At 38.0% G+C, this 23,431-nt stretch overlaps 1 protein-coding gene across 8 annotated transcripts in view; it reads right to left on the bottom strand.

Annotated features, from left to right (window-relative positions):
* Positions 1-23,431, bottom strand: part of DPF3 (double PHD fingers 3) — a 412,206-nt gene that overhangs the window by 157,289 nt on the left and 231,486 nt on the right. For 4 of the 8 annotated variants that reach the window (XM_072629217.1, XM_072629216.1, XM_072629219.1 and 1 more), the window contains exons 4-5: positions 22,817-22,944; positions 4,931-4,981 (exon numbers count right to left, since the gene is read on the bottom strand). In XM_072629217.1, the coding sequence (XP_072485318.1) occupies positions 4,931-4,981; positions 22,817-22,944 (179 nt within the window). The remainder of the gene's footprint in view (positions 1-4,930; positions 4,982-22,816; positions 22,945-23,431) is intronic. The other 4 variants (XM_072629220.1, XM_072629222.1, XM_072629218.1 and 1 more) reach the window with 1 other exon arrangement.

Raw genomic sequence — 23,431 nt, 5'->3', positions numbered from 1 at the left:
CAGATGATGGCTTTCTTTTGACTGCAGAAATCTGTAATATTATCTACTAGGGCATAGAGGAATTACAATCTGTATCAAGAGAAGAAATGCTCACACTGATTAAAAATTACTAAAATTTAGAGTATTGGAATAGTCTTCAGTCTTACCAAATTATTGCATGGGTAAAATGGTTTCATACCTGTGGAAAACACTTTGAAAAGTATCAGGTACTACTTAGAAATTAAGAATTATCATCATTCATGTCACTTCATTTGGTAATATTTGAAATCATTTTCAAGTCTTACACACAAAGCAAGGGCCTCATGAGAGTTAGTTGTACAGCCTTCTCATGCCACCTTCTTGCCAAGAAAGGATACCCTGGATCCTGACCACAACAGGCAAAATAATGTAATCAGTATAATGCCATCAGTATACATAGAAGAGTCACTGGCATTAATATAGCATTTTGTGGTTTATAAGAGGTGACTCTAATGGTGTAGGAAGAATATTATTATTCTCTGCTTTAAAGAAGAGGAAGCTGAAATTTTGAGAAGTTCATAGTGGTCTCAAGTCCAGGGACAGCAATGGAGAATACGAGGCCTACAGTTAGGAAGATGCTACAGCTAGGTCAGTTCAAATCTGACCTCAGATACTCACTAGCTGAGTGACCCTGGGCAAGTCACTCAATCCTGTTTGCCTCAGTTTTCTCATCTGTAAAATGAGCTGGAGAAGGAATGGCAAACCACTTCAGTATCTTTGCCAAGAAGACCCCAAGAAGTCTCTTTGGGGTTGCAAAGAGTCAGATGCAACTGAAAAATGGCTGAATGTATATCAAATTATTTCTCCTAATTATTTCACATGTATATAAAATTATTTCTCCTAAGAATTCCAAGCAGTTCAGACATCCATTTCTGGCCTTTCTCCTGGAGTTAGCTGCATAGCCATCAGCTACTTCTGTGTCTGTCAAGGCAACAATTCATTTTTCCTTGGCCATGAAACAGCACCTGGCAGAGAAACAGCACAGTGAGTCTAAAGGAGAAAATTTTGGCCTGAGGGTTAGGAGGCCTAGCCTCAAGAACAGATTTTACATAGTAGTAGTAGCAGCAATAGCGGTAATGGTGATGACAACAGTGGTAATAGTGCTGGTGGTGAAAAGGAGTAGGAGTATATTAAGGCAATGATGACAAGAAGACACCCCTTAAAGTCCAGATGTGAGAGGAGGAGAAGAGGGGAAAGTGCCAACCATGATGATATACAGCATGAACTCAAAAGAAAAAACTAACGTCTGAAGGGAGAAAAGTTGAAGACACCGAGTTCGTTGAAAATCTTCACTTACCACAAATTCCAGAAATTATACCTGATAATGAAATGGATATCAAAAATAGCACCAATGTCTCAAATGATTTTGAAGGAGATGGGCATATTCAGAAATTCTGAAGTTATTTTTTAGTTTGATGGCATGAATCCAATCAGCAGATCAATTATGCCAAAGCAGTTGATATCTACTATAACCATAATGAATGAATGAATTCTCTGACAGAGAATATTTTACATAACACATAAAAACATGTAAGAATCTGCAAAGAAAAAAAGCATATTTGGCAGGTAAGCACTGGTCAGGTAAGAAGTATAGGAGAAAAGGGAGAGTTATCAAAGAAACCTCAGGACAGGTATCACACAATATCCTAACAGAAGCAATTTAAGAAGGCTATTAAAGATCTATGGAAAGACATTGGAAAACTACATCAATATTCAACTGGTACATACAGCAGAAAAATCTATACACCATATAACCCAATTAAAGGCAACACAAAAGAAACATGACTGCCTGCGCAGGGAAGAGTTTCTCAAAAGATAAGTCAAGGTCATTAAGAGCAGGGTCATATCTATGCAAACAGACACAAATTCAGATATGGAATGTCAGGTTTTCTCCCTCGCTTTCCTTTTGTTCTCTTTCCCCCTGCCAACCAACTTGTTCAATTGTTCTCAGTCTTGTCTGACTCTTTGTGACCCCTTTTGGAGTTTTCTTGGCAAAGATACTAGAGTAGTTTGTGATATCCTTCTCCAGTTCATTTTAGAGATAAGGAAACTGAGGCAAACAGGGGTAAGTGACTTGTCTAGGGTCACACAGCTGGAACAAATCTGAATTCAAGAAGATGAGTCTTCCTGACTCAAAGGCTGACTCCACTGTACTGCCTCACTGCCTTGCCAATTACAGTGCTTAAAAATCTCAACAGGTATAACTGAGAGGGGAGGCAATAGAAAATACCTTGCTTTCCTACCAATTATCACCCTGGAGGCCATGGAAAGCAAAAGAATATCCCTACCATATGTCAAAGATGTGACTTTTACTCTACAAATGGGGAAAGTTGGGAAGCCATCTTTGGAGCTGCCATATCAGCACACCAATCTCTGAGCAAACTTGGACATCGGTAGAGACTCTCCTGTCTCTCACCCTCCTGAAGCCTTGGCTGTGCAGAATTACCTTAAGTAAATATCATTTAGGAGTTGGCCTTGTATATTACTTTTTCTCCTTTTCCCCCTCCCAATTTACTAATTTACCACACAATCACTCATTTGGAGGAGCCTTTGCTGCCAAATGTTGTTACCCTAAAATAGGTAGGAGAAGCTAATCACATCTCCTCTTCCTTTTTAAACTTCTAGAATTCTCACAAATAACCCCCATTCAAATTGCTATAATGAGCAGCTCTAATTTAAATACTTCACATATATTATCTAGGTTGTTTTGGGATATGGTAGGACCTGATTAGCAGATTTTAAGGACTTTGAGAATCAAACCCAAACCGGAAACATGGAGAAGTAACTTCCTATTCACAGCAATACGGTACAGTGGGAAGACATTGGCTTTATAATCAAGATACCTGAGTTCAAATCTCACCTGTGTCACTTATTGTGTTATGACCTTGGACAAGTCACTTACGCACTCAACTTCCATTTCCTCATCTGTAAAATGAGGGGATAAGACTACATGACCTCTAAGTTCCCCTCCAGTTTTAAATCTATGTATTTATGAGCTGATATCTTCAAAGAGATTGCATTGAATTGATCTGGCAGAAACCATGATCAAAATGGGAAGCTTTGGAGGTATCATGAAGTAAGTTTTTAAGGATATGTGGTCTTCATTGTAGCTCACCACACCATGGTTATCTTAGTTATCTTAGACTTTGAAGACGGTTTTTTTCTCTGAGTTCTCAATAATAGGAAATCTCATTCTCCACTTGTTTTTCATACCAACTCAAAAAAATCTCTCCCTTTGGCCAAGGAGTGGATCCATGGACCACATGCAGATTCAGAACAATGCCCAAATTTTTCTTCCTTAAATCCATAAAGGCAGGTATTTTTGAAAGAGAGTTAATGTGATATAGTAGAAAGAAAAATAGATATGCCATCAGAGGACCTGGTTTCAAATCCCAAGTCTGTTACTGACTATCCGTGTAAGCCTAGGTGAGTAATTAGACCTTTCTGGGACTTGGTTTCTTCCTTTGTAAAATAAAGGGAATGAACTAAATGACTTCCAAAATCCCTCCAACTCTAAATGCTAAGCAATTTCTGCACCTTTAGTTTTCCTGTCTAAGAAGGGGAAGGGGCAGGAAAAGAAGGGAGGTGGACAGCTATTCCAACCCCAGTCTATTTCATGAGATAAGTATTTTGTGCTTTTCAGTGAATTCACTGAAATTCCGAACTCAAAGAGACTTTTTCAATCATCTAGTCCAACTCTCTCATTTTACACATAATGCTCAGGTCTGTTCAATTTCTTCTTCAAGATCACAAAACTAATTAGAAGAAGTAAATTGTAAATTCAATAAAATGTCTCAGATGTATATTGTACTTTATAGTATATGAAATGTTTTATGTACATCTCATTTGATCTAAGCATCAATCTAATGACGTAGGTAGAATAGGCAGTATTACCCCCATTTTTATATATAAGAAAATTGAGGTTCAGAGAATTGATTGCTGGCCCTAGGTCACACAAATAATAATAATAATAATATTAACAATATTATTATTAACAACAATAACAACTTAATATATATAAAATGTGTTAAGGTTTGTCCTCACAAGAACACAGTGAGACGGGTCCTTTTATTGTCCTTCTGTCTCCCTCTCCCCTTCCTTTGGGGTTTACTGGCTAGAGGTCCTTCTTCCCTCCCTCCTTCCGTCGTTCCTTCCTTCCTTCTTTCCTTCCTTCCCACTCCCAAAACCTTAAACCCAGTGTACTCTGAAGCCCATAGCTTGGACAACAATAGGGCCCTGTCCAAGCTCCACTTAATGACTGGCTTAGAGTGATTATCAATAGTAACAGTATCTCTTTCCCTCCCAATGTGATTTAGACTTTTTTTTTCTTTTGCTCATTAAAAGGGCCATTCCCTGACTTCTTAAAAAGGCCTATTCACTCAATGGGCATTATTTCCCTCTAAGTGAATACCTGAAAAGGCCTATCCTAAAAAAGGTCAAGGTCTCCCACTGCATCCTGGGCCATCTCTAGTCATCCTGATGAATATCTGGTCACTGGTTCCAGATGGCTCAGGAAGAGAAAGTGAGGCTGGTGGCCTGCACAGCCCTCCCTCACTCAAAAAAAAGTCAAGTGCAAGTCATGTCATCATTTCTCTGATGTCATGGTCTTCGTCTAAAATGAAGGACAAACACACACACACACACACACATATACACATTTTATAGATGGGAAAGATTAGACTAAGCATGGCTAAGTGACTTGCCCAAGACCACAGAACCTGAGATAAGATTTGAATTTGGTTCTTTTTGACTCTAAATCTAACAAGAAATTGGCAGTAAATTGGTAAAGCTTCTAAGGACAGGCTGGAAACATCTTGATGGTTCAGACTATTATAATGGGTGTAATCAAAGGAGTGCCGAATTTGGATTCAGGAGAGATCTAGTTTTGAATCCCATCACCCCAAACACTTACTAGCTGTGTGGCCATAAAGTAAGTAACCTCTCTTCGCTTCAGTTTCCTCACCTGTAAAGTAGGAACAATAATATACGTAGTGCTTTTTTTCATTGGATTGTTACAAAGATCAAATGAGAAAATGCATATAAAGCTATTTGAACAACTTAAAACTATATAAATTGTCATTTATATAGCTCTACAATTATTATTGTATTCAGTCAATAATGTCTCTCCCTTCTGACTCAAAAGAAAGTATTCCTAAAGGAGTAACCAGGTGTTAACACATTTGTTGTCAACACATGTGTTGAACACATTTACGCCCATCTTCTATGATTACGTCTTATGATTACATCAGCTGAACTGAAGATAAAGGGGAGAACGTAGAAGTGTCCAGTAATTCACACTCTCCCTCCAGTTAAACATTTGTTTGTCCCCAGCAAATCAACTGAGTTTTGGCAAAGACCATGTGTCATAGTTAACATAATCCAGAAATTAACTTTCTTCCACAAGGATATAGGCCTACCATTTCCAAATTCATGGGCTATACAATTTTAAACAATAGAAATAATTTTACAAAATTCTCATAAGGTTACTGCCTATTTTGATACTTGCAAAAGCTTTTCCCCTAAAAGAGGAAGCTGAATCCCTGCAGAGCTCCCAGACTATTTGAGGTTCTCCCCACAGGGCTTAAGGGACTTGAGGCAGACCAGAAGTCCCCACCTGTTCAGATAAAACCAAACAGTTTTATAATGGTGCTTACATACACATGTTATACAACAGATTCACTGGGAAGGAGGTAGGTTATAACATTACAAGGGAAACTAAGGAAGTGGTTATTTATGCAGCTAGAGCATAATCCATAAAGTGCTTTGCAAATCTTAAAACACTATATAAATGTTAGGAATTATTATTACACATGTTGATTAGTGTCCATGATAATTATTGTATGTCATAGATACATTTGCATATTAGCTGTGTGTAATTTTGCTTTTTTTGTCTACACACTACTGCCTACCTACATTCTGTTACTATGTTGACAAACATATTATTGTTGAGTTGGTTTGTTGTATTGATTATTCATATGTGCTTGCACAGATAGAACATGTATTGCTATGACATATTATGCATGTTTTATTGTATGTTGTTACATATTATACATGTAATAAATAAGGCAGGAAAGAGGGGGAAGGATAAGTCTGGAAAGGTTTCATAAGGAGATGGGTGCTTGAAGAAAGAGAGATTTTCCAGACTTAAAGTAATGGCATAATCAAAGGTAAAGAGAACAGAAACCGCAGGATGAAAATGAGGAACAATAAGTAGTCCATTTTGCCTGGAATGTAGAATGTGTGAGGGGTAGAATGGCAAGATAAGGCTTCAAAGGCAAATCAGAGGGAGATCATAGAGGACTTTGAATGTCAGGATAGGAAGCTGATATTTGGTCTTTTAGACAATGGCAAAGATTTCAGAGCCAGCAAGCAATATGGTCAGAGATTTGCGCCGCAAAACTTTCTTGAACAAACGTGAAGAATTAATTGGAAAATGGAGACTGGAAGCTACTACAATAGGTCAGGTCTTGAACTAGAATGGCAGCAATGGAAGTAGGCAGGGAGGGACAAATGAAAGATAAATTACAGAGGTAGAATCAACAAGAATTGGAAACTGATCATTCAGAGGGACAGAGAAGAGGCAAGACAGACTGTTGCTATTGTTCTAGATTTGGTCATTCAGACATGTATGACTCTTTGTGACTCCATGGATCATACATAGCACACCAGGCCTTTCTGTCCTCCACTATCTCTCAGTCTACCCAAACTCATGTTCATTGTTTCCATGACACTATCTATCCATCTCATCCTCTGCCATTCCCTTTTCCTTTTGCCTCCAATCTTTCCCAGCATCAGGGTCTTTTCCAATAAGTCCTGTCTTCTCATTATATGGACCAAGTATTTGAGCTTCAGCTTCAGTATTTGTCCTTCCAATGAATAGTTTGAATTAATTTCTTTAAGTATTAATTGATTTAATCTGCTTGCTGTCCAAAGGATTCTCAAAAGTCTTCTCCAGCAGCACAGTTTGAAAGCATCAATCTACAGCACTCAGCTTTTCTTATAGTCCAACTCTTATACCCATATATGACTACTAGAAAAACCATAGCTTTGACTATAAGGACCTTTGTTGGCAAGGTAGCGTCTCTAGTTTTCAGTATGACATCCAGATTTGTCATAGCTTTCTTTCCTAGGAGTGGGTTTTTTTTTAATTTCACGGCTGCAGTCACTGTCTGCAGTGATCTTTGAGCTCAAGAATATAAAAGCTGACACTGCTTCCATTTCTTCTTCCTCTATTTGCCAGGAAGTGATGGGACCAATTGCCAAGACCTTAGGGGCTTTTCGTTGTTTGTTTTTATGGTAAACTTCAAGCCACCTTTATACTCTCCTCTTTTATCCTCACCAAGAGGTTTCTTAATTCTTCTTCACTTTCTGCCATCAGAATGGTACCATCTGCATACCCAAGATTGTTGATATTTCTCCTGGCAACCTTAATTCCAGGTTTTGATTTATCTAGCATGGCATTTCACTTCATGTACTCTGCTAAAAGTTAAATAGCATTTTAAATAAATAAGGTCACATGTACAGCCCATCATACTCCTTTTCCAATCTTAAACCACTCAGTTCTAATTGTTGCTTCTTGACCTGTATACAGGTTCCTCAGGAGACAAGATAATCTGGTACTCCCATCTCTTTGAGGATTTGCCATATTTTGTTACAATCCACACAGTCAAAAACTTTAGTATAGTCAATGAAGCAGAAGTGGATATTTTTCTGGAACTCCCTTGCTTTCTCTGTAATCCCACAAATGTTGGCAATTTGGTCTCTAGTTCCTCTGCCTCTTTGAAAGCTAACCTGTTTTCTGTTAATTCTTGGTTCACAGATTGTTAAAGCCTAGCTGCCAGAATCTTAAGCATAACCTTACTTATATGAAAAAGAAATGCAATTGTTTGACAATTTGAACATTCTTTTACATTGTCCTTCTTTAGAATTGGGACATAAAGTGATCTTTTCCAATCGAATGGCCACTGCTAAGATTTTCAAATTTGCTGACATATTGAGTGCAGCACTTTAGCATCATCATCTTTTAGGATTTTAAATAGCTCAGCTGGAATTCCAAGCCCTCTACTAGCCTTATTGTTAGCAATGCTTCCTAAGGCCCCCTTGACTTCATTCTCCAGGATGTATGTCTATAGATCAGTAACCACATCATAGTGGTTATCATTGATGTTAAGATCTTGCTTATATAGTTCTTTTATATAATCTTGCCTTCTATATATTCTTCTCTTCTTAATCCCTCCTACTTCTATTAAGTCCCTATCATTTTTGCATTTTAGCATGCCCATTTTTTCATGAAACTCTTCCCTTGATATCTCTAAAGGGATCCCTTGTCCTTCTCATTTTATTGTTTTCTTCTCTTTCTTGGTATCATTTAAGAAAACCTTTTTATCTCTCCTTGCTATTCTCTGAAATTCTGCATTCAGCTGAGTATATCTTTCTCTTTATCCTTTACCTTTCAATTTCCTTCTTTCCTCATCTATTTGTCAAGCTTCATCAGATAGCCACTTTGTTTTCTTGCCCTTCTTTTTCTTTGGAAATTTTTTGTTGATGCTTTCCTACACATGACTGTAAACCTCTGTCCAAAGTTTTTCAGGCCCTCTATCTGCCAGATCTAATCTCTTAAATCTATTCATTACTTCCACTTCATATTCATAATGGATGTTATTTAGATCATACCTAAATGGTCTAATGATTTTCCCTCTGTTGTTGTTAAGTGTTTTTTCAGTCATGTCTGACTCTTCATGACCCCATTTGGGTTTTTCTTGGCAAAGATACTGGAGTGATTTTGCATTTCCTTCTTCAGCTCATTTTACAGATGAAGAAGCTGAGGTAAACATGGTTAATTGACTCGCTCAGGGTCACACAGCTAGTAAGTGTTTGGGGCTGGATTTGAACTCAGGAAGTTGAGTCTTTCTGATTCCAGGACTGGAACTCTATCCATTGAACCATCTACCTGCCCCTGATTTTCCCTGTTTTCTTCAATTTGTTCGAATTTTGCAATAAGAAGTTCATGATCTGAGTCATACACAGCTGACTCCCGATCTTGTTTTTAACTGACTGTATAAAGTTCTTCCACCTTTGGATGCAAAGTATATAATCAATCTGATTTCACTATTGACCATCTGTTGATGTCCATGTGTAGAGTTCCCTTTTGGGTCGTTGAAAAAGAGTATTTGTTACAACCAACAAATTATCATGACAAAACTCAGTCTTTCCTCTGCTTCATTCTGTACTCTGAGGTCAAACTAGCATGTTACTCCAATTATCTTTTGACTTCTTACTCTAGCATTCCAATCCCCTAGGTGCATCTTTTTTTTGGTGCTATTTCTAAAAGATGTTGTAGGTCCTCAAAGAACTGAGTACCTTGGACCTCTTCAGCATCAGTGGTTGGAGCATAGACTTGAATTATTGTGATACTGAATGGTTTGCCTTGGATTTGAACAGATATCATTCTGTCATTTTTAAGATTATATTCCAGTACTGTTTTTTATCACCCTTTTATTGACTATGAGGACTACTCCATTTCTTCATTTCTTGTCCACCATAGTAAAAGTAATGATCATCTGAATTAAATTCATACATTCCATCCATCTGAGTTCACTGAATCTTATTATGCTGATATTTAATCTTTCCATCTCCTGTTTGACCATATCTAGATTACCTTGGTTCATAGATTCATTCCAGGTTCCTATGCAATATTGATCTTTACAGGATCTGACTGTCCTTTCATGACCAGACATATCTGCAGCTGAGCTTCCTTTTGGCTTTGGCCCAGCTACTTCATTAGTACTAGAGCTACTTATAGTTGTCCTCTGCTTTTCCTCAGGAGCATATTCGACCCCTTCCAACCTGAAAGGCTCACATTCAGTGCCATATCTTTTATCATTTTAATACTGTCCATGTGGTTTTCTTGGCAAAGCTATAGGAGTGGTTTGCCATTTCCTCCTCCAGTGGGTCACTTTTTGTCAGAGTTTTCCACTGTGACCTGTCTGTCCTGAGTAATCCTGAACATCATAGATCATAGTTTCATTGAGCTACACAAGCCCTTCTACCATGACAAGGTCATGAGTGTCATGAGTGACCCAGGACTACACAGTTTCAAACCTGGATTATTATAAAGGTAGTGGTGCCATCAAAAGAAATATAAAAAAATTAGGAAGAATAGGGAAAATTACCTTGGAAAGTGCTTAATCAGTCTCTTATTGGAGACTTGGGAAGGAATATATAATTTCATTCAAGGGATGTGAGACATTCCCTTCCAGTTCTGAGTTCAGTGACAGAAGGTTGGGCGGGAAAAGAAGAACCTAGAAATGTAGGAGAAAGCACCTGACTAAAAAATAGAAATAAAGTTGACTGTATTGTCAAGATACTAATGAGGTAAAGGAGTGATGACTCTGAATTTGAAGACTCACTAGGATTTTGTTATGCAGTACTCCAGGGAATTTGGCTTCAAGAACTACTAGCAAATATGACAAAAATGAAGATCTCACTTCTGGCAAGCATAAAGTGGGGCACATTTTGCAATGATCTGCAAAAAGCATGCTATGTTGATACTTCTGTCATGGCTATTACATATGCTCATTATGCTAATTGATCAGTCTCTTATATGAGCAGAGGGGACTGCAGAGAGAAGCCTCTCTGTTCTCCAGGTTATCAAATAACATGATGTATTGCCTTAAAAGTTAGAAAGACTTTGATGTACAGACAACACAGAAAACATCTGAAGAAGCAGAGTCAGTAAGTGGAAAATGTGATACAAAGGAGAAAGAGGGAAAATGCTACTGAGCACTCACAACTAAGAAACATATAGAAGACCTCCTGAAGAGAAGGTAACTGGACTACCTAGGAAGGAAATCGTTCTTTGTCCTCTAAGTAATGATGGTGTAGATCCCACAAAAGGTATCATATGAAAGGTCATCCTATAAAGGATCCTATAAAAAAGAAATCAGAAGTGCTGATTATGGAGTCCCTGCTGACCGGTACTAGGGCTGCTATGCATTGACCAGACAGTAACAGGAAAGAAGCATACTGGCACATGTATGGAGGATAGGACCTCCCAAGACTTGTCAAACCTCAAAACTACTGCCTACTTTAGAACTTCACATGAGCACAAATGATACATGCGGAGGAAACCCAGAAATTAGCCAAGGACTTCAGAATCTTGGGCGAGAAACTGAGTACCATAGGGATACAAGTAATGGAGTCAGGTGGTACAATAGATAGAGTGCTAGACTTGGAGTCAGAAAGACCCCAGTTGAAATCCTCCCTCATCTAGTTACCAGATATTTGTCCCTGGACAAGTCACTTAACATCTCTCAGCCTCAGTTTCCTACCTTGCAAAATGTAGGTAATAGCAGCACCTTCCTCCCAAGGTTCTTATGAGGAACAAAACATATATATTGATAAAACACTTTAGAAAATGTAAAGCACTATATAAATCCTAGTTATTATTTTCATCACTGGTGCCAAACAAAGTCAAGGGCTTCAGAAGAGAAAGGAAGGCTTGGTGTTTAAGAAGAGGCTTTGAATTTATGGATTAAAATGCAACAGTCTGAGTATAAAGTATAATCAATAAAATAAAACATAAAGTCTTATACTTGGATTCTAAAACATCAACTTTATAATTACAATATGGGAGACATATAACTAGATAGCAGTATTCCTGAAAAAAAAAATCTGTGGATTTTAATTGGTTGTCAACTCAATATGAGTAAAAAATGTGATGATACTGGCAAAAAGGCTTATGCAATCTAGTCCCACTTTGGAATGGACAAGAAAGTTTAAAAAGAGAAATGACAGCTATCTTCAAGTGTTTGAAGAGCAAGACAGTCTGTCTTGTGAAAGACAGACCAGGCTTGTTCCGTGTAGCCCCCCAGAGGATAAAACCTATTTTGCTTCTAGAGCTAGAAGATTTAGGCTTGATATATAAAAAAATATCCCAACAATTAAAGCTAACCCAAAGTGGATGGGCTGCTCAGAAGGCACTAAGTTCTTCACATGAGGTCTTCAAGAAAAGGCTGGATGATCACTTCCCAGATAAATTATTGAAGGGATTTTTTCATCAGGTTTGGTTACTTTATATGGCCTCTGAGATCCCTTCCAATTGTAATCCCAGATTCTGAAATTCTATGATGAGTTTATGTCATCAGAAATATAGTTTTCTTTTCTACCAATTAACATGCCACTCATTCAAGAACATCAGAAAATATATGTAGATTTAAATATTTTCTTAGTGTGATTATAAGCACATTTTGCTGTGTTTAAAGGGATTTTTCACCTATAAGAAATATTTCCAACTTCCATGAGAAAAGGTTAAGGGACTAAGAATAGGAGAAGAGAGAATTTGAGGTAAATAAGAAGGAAATGATGATGGTGGTTTGGAAAGGTTCAGACTATTGAAGGAGGTGAGAGGTCGAATTTGGGGAGGAGAAATTGGGGGAATTTTAAAGATCAATCTCCAGGATCAGGCAGTGAATGAGATTCTTCTTAGGGGTTGAAAGAGCAGCAGAGTCAAGGACAATTAATGAAGGTATAAAAGGATTGAGGAGGATCAAGTTAGGGATTGGGGAGTTGAACTTAAAAAGGAAGATTCAAGAAAAATAAAAGAGAAGAAAGTTGGCAAGACAAGGCAAGTAAGGAAAAGCAAGTCGAAGAACTGAAAAGTGAAGAAGGCAGAGTAGATTTGTGGGTAAAGCAAACTGGTGAAACACATACAAGGCTAAAGAAAAGATGATGTTATGGTCCAGGCTTAACTCAGGTCAGTTCAGTGATTCAGTAGAAATTGAAATGCAATGAAATATTTACAAATCATAAATACAATTTTTAAAATGACTTTACCTATAGAGATAGGGATTATCCTTGCATTGCCCAGAATGCATAATATTCATTTCCACAATATATTCACTTTGACCACAACTATGAGCCATGCAGGAGATCTTTTACCCATCTCCACATGAGTAAAGACGCCCCTTCCCTCAGTGGTCTTCCCCTCTAAAATTCCTAATGGAAACTGGGGTGCCCCTATCCCATTGAGGGTTTGTATAAATGTAACCTGGCCATCAGTATCCAACAATACGCACACGCACACACACACACGCACATACACACACACACACACACACGGAGTGAAAGTTTTCAGAGATGTCCTATGTTTTGACAGAGCAGAAAGTCTTTTAATGCACCATATCAGACTTCACAAGTTGGTTTGCCCAGACTTATAGTAGGTAGTGGCAGCCCACAGTTAAAGTCTGGTGCCAGTAGCATGGGACTCTATCCAGAAGGAAAGATCTAATTGTCCTTGACACATACTAGTCATAGGAGGTAGAGGAATGCAGGCAGGAGTGAAGGGGGGGAAGGAGGGACATAAATCTAGTTCTCCAAACCCATCTTTTTTTAGGAATTTAATCCCCTCCCTTGCTGAGCCTTATTGGGAAATAAGCTGCAGAGGGAATTCCTCTTCATAAACCTAGATGTACAGGACTTCTCATCTTAGCCTCTAAAATAAGACAAAGAACAGTCTCCATTTGGAGCCCTTACATATTTAATAAGCTTTGCAAAAAGTAAATCATTTGTGACTGAAAGCAGATCTTCATTTCCTACATTAGACCAAGGAATTCATTAAACATTATTCTAATTATTCATTAGGTTGCTGTGTAAGCTTCTGCAACCTTCCCATTTCCATGGTGGTGAAAGCTAACTCCTCTGTATAGGAAATCATGAGGGAGTTTGGGGGAAGAGAAGGTAAGGCATAGTAACAGGGTAAATCTTACCACCAATGAAGGTTCCCAATTGTCATCCTCACTCCCACTCCCTTCCCTTACATTGCTAATCTTAGCAGGATTCATCACTCTCACCAGTAAGATTTCTGGGCCTGAGGCTGTAGCTCCCACCTATAGACTATTAGTCCTGCCTCCTCCACCATCATCATTGCCCTTTTCCACTGAGCAGTTCATTAACTGTCCCCCTGACTTCAATTCACAACTCTTAAAAAAAATAAAAACACAATAGTACTGACAAGATGGTTAACAAACTTTCCCCATTTCTCACTAACTCTCAACCCCTATCCCCGCTCCCCAAAGAGGAATTACATAATCAGATATACAGCAATTATATCTGAATTCACAGGACAAAAAGAGTGAGAATCTGAACATAAAATCCTCATAGATTAATGCCAGAAAATACTAATCCTTAAAGTATTCATTCAGCACCCCTCCCTAATCTGACTTTGTGGTTTATGCATAAGGCTCAAACTGACATCTCCTCCTCCTAAGAGACTTTGCTGACATATAGTATTCCTTGCTCATGCCCCACTACAAACAAGTACCACAAGCAACAGACATTAATCTGGGGAGGAGGGGAGCAGGAAGAGGCATTCTTCTGCTTGAGGTGGCCCTAGATTAAAGGACCCTGAGGCTGCAGAGACTCTACCTGGAAACACCTCCTCACCCTCTTCCTACCCTGAAAAAAGTAGCAGATGCTGATTAAACCCAACCAGAGAAAAAAACAATTCAAGGGAAACACTAGAACAGAGGGCCAACGAAATTGTTTGTCTCAAGCCTGAAGGAAAGGACACTAAAACCCAAATAAGGCTAGTCCTGTCTTCCTCCTCACCTTCACCCTCACAGACTACTCAGCACAGGGAACTAGGATAACACACCCTAAATCTCACAATATGGGTAGAAGCTGAGATTACTTTATCATCCAGTCTCATGAGTGTACCCAGCAGCAAAGAGGTAGGAGACAAAAAGTGATTGACAAGGCAATGGAGGAGGAAATAACAAAGATTTCAAAATAAAGAAAACTCGATAAAAAACCAGGGCAAGAGTAGATAAATCAACAAAGGAGATCCTAAAACTAGAAGAAACAACAAATACTAAACACTCAAAGAGATTACAGAGCTCTATTAACAAATAAAGACAAAGTAAAGTGAACTAATACCTGATAAAACACAAAATCCTATGGAACACCAAGAGAATATGGAGTTAAAAAAATTTTCAGAATGGTTCAAAAGAGAAATACAATCCATAAGATTATAAATTATGAATGGATATATGTCAGAAATTATAGTTCTCAATGCAGAAATAAGAAAATTTATTGGATTAGAAAAAAAATGAGTTTATGCTAGAAAGTTTCTCCAAAGAAGTAAAAGAAAGTAAAAGTAAAAGAGATATTTGGAATACAAAAATACACAAGTGGACAAAAAAATTTGGCAGAAGGAAAGCAAAATGGAATAATGTTAAATACACATACATGTATATGATCCCTATATCCCTAAAACCTAAATATATCCCTAAATATGATCCCTAAATCCATTGACCTTGAAGACAAGACACACAGAGACAGCTTAAGGATCATAGGTCTCCCAGGAGAACATGACAAATAAAAAACCAAAACTGCATTCACATCTGTCTCCAATTGCTGGATGCACAGAGCCAATTTATTTTAATTTTCTTCATACTGGTCATCTAGCTTTTCTAAAACCATTAGTAAAAATCAGGAGAAACTGACTTATGAAATACTATTATTCTCCCTGTCAATTTCCTTCAGCATCCATCTGGCTAATTTCAGCATCACACGGGGCCCCCTTTGAGAGGGTTCCACATGTATGCCTGTACCAGGCCCTATACCTCTGTTTACCCAATAAGTCCAATTACTCTTTCTCTAATTAAACCACAAAATTAACCACTAAGTAATTTCAATCGAATCTTGGCAAATAATACCAAATATTCTGGGCTAGGCCTAACTCAAGTAAGTCCAGTGATTCAGGCTCAAGACTGGAATGCACTGGCACACTTGTGGTCCATAAAACATAAAACAGCAATGACTGTTTATAATGAAAGGTGATAAGGATATGATTGCTAAAAAAAAAAAAAAAAAAAAATTATATTCCTTTGGCCTCCACATTCACCAGGGCAGTGACGCTGGTTCAGAAAGATATTCCACAGGGCAGTGGGAACTCTGCCAAACTTCAGAAACAATAGCTCCCTATAGGCTGGGCATTTAAAATTGGTAATCCTAAAGACTATTCACACCCCCAAGGCAGTTTCCTTTCCTCCTTAAAGGAAAACTATCCCAGCCTACAAAAAAATAAATGTTGTTTCTTCTTCAGAAGGGATATGGCTGTGGTATTATGATTGAGATTATGGAAAGGAAATGATTAGGATTGTCTAATTATTAAGAGATAATACACATTGACTATACAAGTTTAAACTAGGTACCTAGGGTTGAGATGGATAAAAAAGCTAAAAATCTCAACCAGTATGAAGAGTAAGGGAAATTATGCAGTGACTTATATCAAGTATGCTTGATTTCTGCCATAGGTGAATGACTTTTAGCTATGTTCTGAGTGTAGGTCATTCTCCTTCTTAGAGAAGGTTAATCAACTTGGAAAACGCCTATCCACACTTCAATTTGTTAGGGATAAGATAAAAGTTCCTAAAAGAAATAAACGAGACTTCAGAGCAGAGGAAAGGGGCAACCAAGGTAGGAAGAAAAATGAGCCTTATCAGATGTTGGAGAGTAGAAGAGTGTTACACAGAGGAAAAGAGGAATAAAGGAAAAGCTGTAAAATTTGAGCCTAAAAGTAGATTTTAGGCTCTTTCTGAAGAGGAGGGTGTCAGATTTTCTAAGAGTGAAGTTGTTTTACCTTGAAAAAATGATACAGAAAAAACACAGAAGCCATCAGGAAAGAGATGATTCAATACAGATCAGAGGAAGGACAGCATAGTGGTGGTTGGTGATTATCTCCTCAGGGATACTGATACACATTTTTTTTTTTTACCTGAAATCAACAGAGAGGTCTGCTGCCCTCCTAGAGCATGTATCCAAGATAGAGCTGCTCCAGAAACTTGTCAAAAGGGATGACTACTCCCCATTTCTGATTCTACTGTGGGCATAAATGATACTAATGGGAGGAATTAATACCAGTAATTATCACGTCAGGCAAAACACTGAATATCATAGGGGCACATGTTGGTTTTCGCTCACTCTTGTCCATTCAAGGCAAGGAATAAAGAAGAAAAAAATGAACTTCATAAGCTGATTAAGAAGGTGTTATCTAAGAATGGGATTTGGACTTTTGGACCCCAGCTTAAAATTCATGAAAGATTCCTGGTCAGAGATGGAGTATATCCAACAAACACTGGTAAGAATGTATTCCTGAAGCGTCCCACAAATCTAATCAAAAGAACTTTAAAATAAATAAATAGTGGGAGAGGGAGAAGAATGCCTATGTATATCTATCAATTTAGATACCATAGAGAATAGCTACAATGAAGAAAAAGAACTTCAGTAGAGACACCCAGAAATTCAAAGGAGAAAGTAGCAAAACTCATGATCTCCAAATGCCAAAGTTTGGCAACAAGTAAAACAACTGCTAGTGGAAAATGTGACCTCAAAGAGTCCACTGAAACTTCATGGGGTGAAACCTATGACTGGACTATGGCTATGGATAAGTATATCTTATTTTAGCTAAAAAAAAAGGAGTAGGTGGAAAGTATAAGGGTCAAAGTCAATGGAGGGATAAATAGAGGTGTTTTTTATCACTGGGGTACACTACAGATGATATGAGAAGAAAGTGTAAATAGATTAGAATTGAGGGAAATAGAATACAAGCCTGGCACAGAAGCATGACAAAGTAGTGGTGGGGGACCTCAATTATCAAGACCCCCAATGGAACTCTTGCCAAAAGTACAGCAGCTTATACATTTTTTGACCTGTCAAAGATAATTTCATCATTCAGAAGGAGGAGGAAATAACAAGCAGAAATTCTATCTAAGCACCACTAACAGAAAGGAACTGGTGGCTGAGGTGGAAGCGATGAGCCCCTGGTTGGGATTCGAGAGGAGTAATTAGTCCCTCCCAGAGTTTATGAGAGAGAAAATGAGCAAATCTGGCAAAATCTGACATGCAATCTAAATTTCTGGAAAGTGGATTTTAGAAGATTAAACGAAAGATAGGTAGGATGCCATGGATTAAAATTTTACAAATTAAAATTCTTATCCTAAAAAGGGATGGAAACTCAATTCCAGAGAGGAATAAGAAATGGGATTTGTCTGAAAGGACTAATATGGATAAAAAGGAAATTTACCAATCAACTTAAGTTTTAAAAAGAAATGGCAGGTAACTGTAAATCCCTCCACTCAACATTCTCTAAACTTCATTCTCCCCTACCTCCACCTTTATTCCTGATGTTGTACCACTACCTTCTTTCTTTCTTAAGAGTTCAATATCACCACTTCAAGATTAACCATGGATGATGCTATTGACTGTCTTTGTTGACAAGCATTCCAACATATGCAAAGCAGACTTTTCAAGAAAAGATTACCGTTAGGCTGTCTTCCCCTCCATTGTTAAATGCTGTGGACATCAATATGTATTTCAGGGTATGGGCAAGAAAGACACTGATGGAGCAGATAAGGTCAAGGACAAGAAAGGTATTCTGCCCCTGAAATATGTCACTGAATATAGTATTGTCACCACTAGAATAACATGGAAAAGCTCTGGAATCATGCTTTCTAGAAGTAACTAGGAGTTATAGTGGATAGAACACTGGACCTGAAGTCAGAAACACTTGAATTCAAATCCAGCCTCAGACACTTTTTAACTATATGACTCTGTGCAAGTAACTTAACCTCTGTCTTCCTCAGATTCCTCAACTATACAACAGGGATAATAGTAGCACATACCTCATAGGGTTATTGTGAGGGTCAAATGAGATAATAGTTGTAAAGTATTTAGCACAATGCTAATACCACATACCCAGACTTTGCTTAAAGTGTGTAAAAAGATATCAAATCCCTAGTCCCCAGATCATTGCCTGCCCCAATTTGTCTGTCTAGATTAGAAGTTCTATCCTGGCCCCCTGTATACCTTTTAGCAAATGTGAATCTGAGTCCTCCACTATTTGCCACAAGTGCTTCTAAATGAACAGTTGCATTTTGGGGTTCTGGGTGGGGTTTTTTGTCAAAGAGTGTGACGTGATAATTGTCTCACATCACAAGATAAGAAATTAGCATGGTTTTAATATTACATATGGTACTTGACTCCAGGATTAAAACTGGATTTGTGAAGGTGAATATTCTGAATACATTGGAAGCCCAACAGAGTGTCTTCAGGACATACATGTATGTGTGCATGTATGTATGTATATATATATATATTTTATATACACATCTATATACATATTATATAAATATATCATTCTAAATATTCCATGATGCATTTTTATAGGAAGAAGACTGCTCTGTTTTACAAAAGGAGCCAGTTGGGTGGTACAGTGGACAGAGTGCTTGACTTGAAACCAGGAAGGCCTGAATTCAAATCCTGCCTTAGAAACTTACTTAGTTATGTGATCCTGGGCAATGCACTTAACCAGTGTTTTCCTCAGTTTCTTCGTCTATAAAACAGTGGTAATAATAGAAGCTAACTGGGTTGTTACGAGGCTAAAATTAGACAACATATATAAAGTGTTTTACAAACTTTAAGGCACAATAAAAATTCTAGTTACTGTTTTTGTTCAATCCAGACAAGGTAAGGAGAGGGAGGTAGTAGTATTAATCATCCATAAATTGTGTAATCCTTCAAAAATTATTTCTGTGCCTTCACCTAACCATTTGTTCCTTTTTCTCATTGTCAGAGATATAATGCCCCCCTCCATCTCCATCAAAATAGATGTGAATGAAAGCCTCCGTAGGAGTTCAAAAAGATTGATATCAGAACTTGGGAGAGGTAAGAAGTTTGTACACTGACATAAGACCAATTCAAACAAAAGTGTACATCTTAAAGGAAAAAAAAGGATGGAATGTGCAGAAGGCAGAAGGAAATCTGGGTCACGGAGGATGAATTTTAAGATTGTGGCACCATCCTGTAGAAATAGTGGGAGAAGTGCCAAAATTCACAATGAAATACGGCTGAAAGGGAAAATCTGGGACAACAAAAAGGGGGTTGTTTTATAGTTACATTGGGAGAAAAAGAAAAATTAAACAAGGGATAGGAATTTTGCTTGGGGTGGGTGGAATAATGATAACTGACAACAAAGAGAAAGTAGAGCTGCTCAAAATTTATTTTGCTTCTATTTTCCCTGTCAAGGACAATGACCTTAGTACCGGAAATGACAGAACAAAAATGACTCACAGGGAGTTGAAAAACAACATAAGTAAAGAGACCATAAAAGAACATCAAGTTGCCTATGATGAATTCAAGTCATTTGTCTTAGAAGAGGTGTACTCTCAAGTCATCAAAAAAAAAAAAAATCCTGGCAGATGTGATTTACTAAGCCACGGTAAACAGGGAGTTACCACAATATTGGAGAAAGGTGAATGTCCCACTTTTTTTTCCAAAAAGGGAAAAGAACACTCTGAAAACCATAGCCCAGTGAGCTTGACTTTATTACCTAGGAAAATTACAGAGCAGATCATTAAAGAGATGGGTGATGAACATCTAGAAAGGGAAGCAGCAATTACAAAGAACCAGTCTGGTTTCTTCAAGGATAGTTCATGCCAGACTAACCTCATTTCTTTTTCTGACAGGATTATTAAACTAGTAGAAGAGAAGAGAGTTATGGATATAGTTTGCCTACATTTTAGCAAAGTTTTTAATAAAGTATCTCTTACTATTCTTGTGGGAAAGAAGGAAAAATATGGATTAGATGATAATACAACTAAATAGAATCAGAGCTAGTTGGCTAGAAATGCTTGAAAGAGGAAATAACTCAGTGTCAATAGGGCAGGAGGTCACCAGCAGAAAATCCCAGGGATCTGTGTTTGCCCCTGGGTTGTTTAACATTTTTATCAATGACTTGGACAGAGGCATTGGTAGCATGCTCTTCAAATTTGCAGATGAGACAAAGCAGGGACAGACAGCTAACACTGTCAAGATCCAGCCTTCCAAAAAGAAACTTGACACCCTAGACCATTGGGATGGAATTCAATAAGAATAAATGTTAAGTCTTATAAGTGGGAATAAAAATCAGTTTCACAAATACAAGATGGAGACAACATGGCTAGGCAACAGATGTTCTGGAAAAATCTGCAGGTTTTAGCGGACTGCAAATTCACTATAAGTCAGCACTGTGATGTGGCAGTCAAGAAATCCAAAGACACCTTGGGCTGCATTAAGAGAGACACAACTTATAAAAAGAGAGGCCCTCCCTCTGTGGTCATTCGTAAAGTATTATACAAATGTGAATTCATTATTATAGTGGACTGTGCATATATTTTTGGGAAATGATGTTTTAGATGTTGGACCAATTTTAGTGTATTCAAAGCAGAACCAGCCCCCAGTTTAATACTAGGGAAAGAAAAGACATTTTTTACTTAAGTATAAAATTCAATAGATCTGATGCCTCCCCATGAATGGGAGGCACCCCAGCCCATTGGAAAAAGCACTGGATTGGGTCTTAATCTATCCTCCAATCCTGATTCTCCTGTCTCATACATGTATGACTCTGGATAAAAGTTATTTAACCTCTCTCAGTCTCAATTTGCTCATTTATAAAATGAATGAGGTTTCACTGGATGATCTCTAAGCATTTTTCCATCTTAATCAATTAAAAGCCTTTTATTAAGTGGCACCTATATACCAGACACTCTGCTTAGCACTGAGGATGCAGACAAAAAAAGAAAAAAGAGTTCCCTCCCTGAAGGAGCTCACAATCTAATGGGGAAGACAATAATCAATCAGTTATACATTTATTAAGGGCCTACTATGTGCCAGTCAATGTGCTAAGTGAAAAAAAGGCAAAAGATAATTCCCACCTTCAAGGAGCTTACAGTCTGATAGAGAAGATAACAAGCAAACAAATGCATACAAACAAGCTCTACATAGGATAAATAGGAAATAATTAGCAAAAAGAAAGTACTAGAATTAAGAGGGATTGGGGAAGACTTCCTAGAAAAGATGGGATTTAAGTTAGGATGCAGAGATTACCAAAGTGGATGATACTGCCCCCTTAGGGGCACTGGAACAATCAAGGTGATTGGTAGTAGCCTCTGGTGCAAATGGGGGGAGGCACTGAATAAAAATAAGAGGGTGATAGAAGCATAAGGAAAGAAGAAAAGAGAAGAAAATATTGAAAAACTTTTCCTACATGTTTCATCTGTCATGTCACAGAGTTAAAGTCATAGTGATCACATTATTTTCCAAATAAACAGACAAAATGCAAGTTATAATCAATCTATGGTCAAGTCCACCAACAGGTCTTAACAAGCAAGTGTTGGCAGGTGAACCTGTCACATTGTTGGGAAGTCCAGCATGCACTGGCAGGAATGTGTGCATGTAATGAATTGTTTACAATACAATACTATATGGTTACATGATGCAATATTGTTTTATCAAAATTTTCAGTGTTGGGTAAAAACACTCACAAATTTACAATAAATTATTCAATTTAAGATGTGACAATTTTTTAATTATATATTTTTTGAACGATGTAAATTTAAAAAAAAAAACTGTTACAGGGTTAAGGAAATTAGATTTCCAGGTGAGTGCTGAGTAATTTTTTAAAGGGGGCAGTAGGATAAATAAGTTTGGGAACCTCTGACTTAAAGAAAACCGGGGAGGTCAGTAGAGGGAGAGCATTCTAGGCATGTGGGATAATCAGAGAGAGTATGCCAGGAGCCAAAAGGTAAAGTGTCCCCTTCATCTCTAAATCTATGATCCCTGCAAATTCAACCTGTCAGAATACGGTACTAAGAGAGCAACAGTGACCACATAGGTCAGACGTCCTCACCTCTGGACAGACAGGGGAGGAATCAGAGAACCTCTCCAACAATCACCACCACCACCCCCCAGAAGTCTGTACCTGTATTTCCTGGATGCTCTCCTCTTCTTTGGCATCCACTTTCTTCTCAATCCCTTCACCTCGTAACAAGGCTTCCAGTGTGGTGCTTTCTGATGTGAATCCATCTTTCTTCAGGGGCAGGTCCACTTCTGGAAAGGAAGAAAAACCAAAAATAGATGTTGGACTCTGGTAATACCTGTGGATAGCTAAGCAAAAGGGGAAGGAGCAGGTGCCCTTAACTTAAAAAGGAAGAGAGGAGGAGGTCTCTAGAGTAGCAGTTGTCTCCAAGCAGAGCCAGGTGGCAATTTTATTATTCATTCATTTCAGTAGTATCTGACTCTTTCGTGATCCCATTTGGGGTCTTCTTAGCATATATCCTGAAGTGGTTTACCATTTCCTTCTCCAGATCATTTTACAAGTGAGAAAACTGAGGCAACAGAGTTAAGCGACTTGTCCAGGGTCACACAGCAAGTAAGTGTCTAAGGCTGGATTTGAACTCAGGAAGATGAGTTCCTGACTCCATGCTTGGCATTCTATCCACTGTGCCACTAGCTGCCCCTCAGGTGGGCATAGTAAGAGAAGCATAGATAGAATCATAGATTTAGAGCCAGAAGGAATCTAAGAGTTTATTTAGTT

Source organism: Notamacropus eugenii, chromosome 1, assembly GCF_028372415.1.
Source record: "Notamacropus eugenii isolate mMacEug1 chromosome 1, mMacEug1.pri_v2, whole genome shotgun sequence".
Classification (NCBI taxonomy): Eukaryota; Metazoa; Chordata; class Mammalia; order Diprotodontia; family Macropodidae; genus Notamacropus; species Notamacropus eugenii.
Note: the sequence above shows the minus strand (reverse complement) of the source record. Positions and strands in the feature narration are given on the sequence as shown.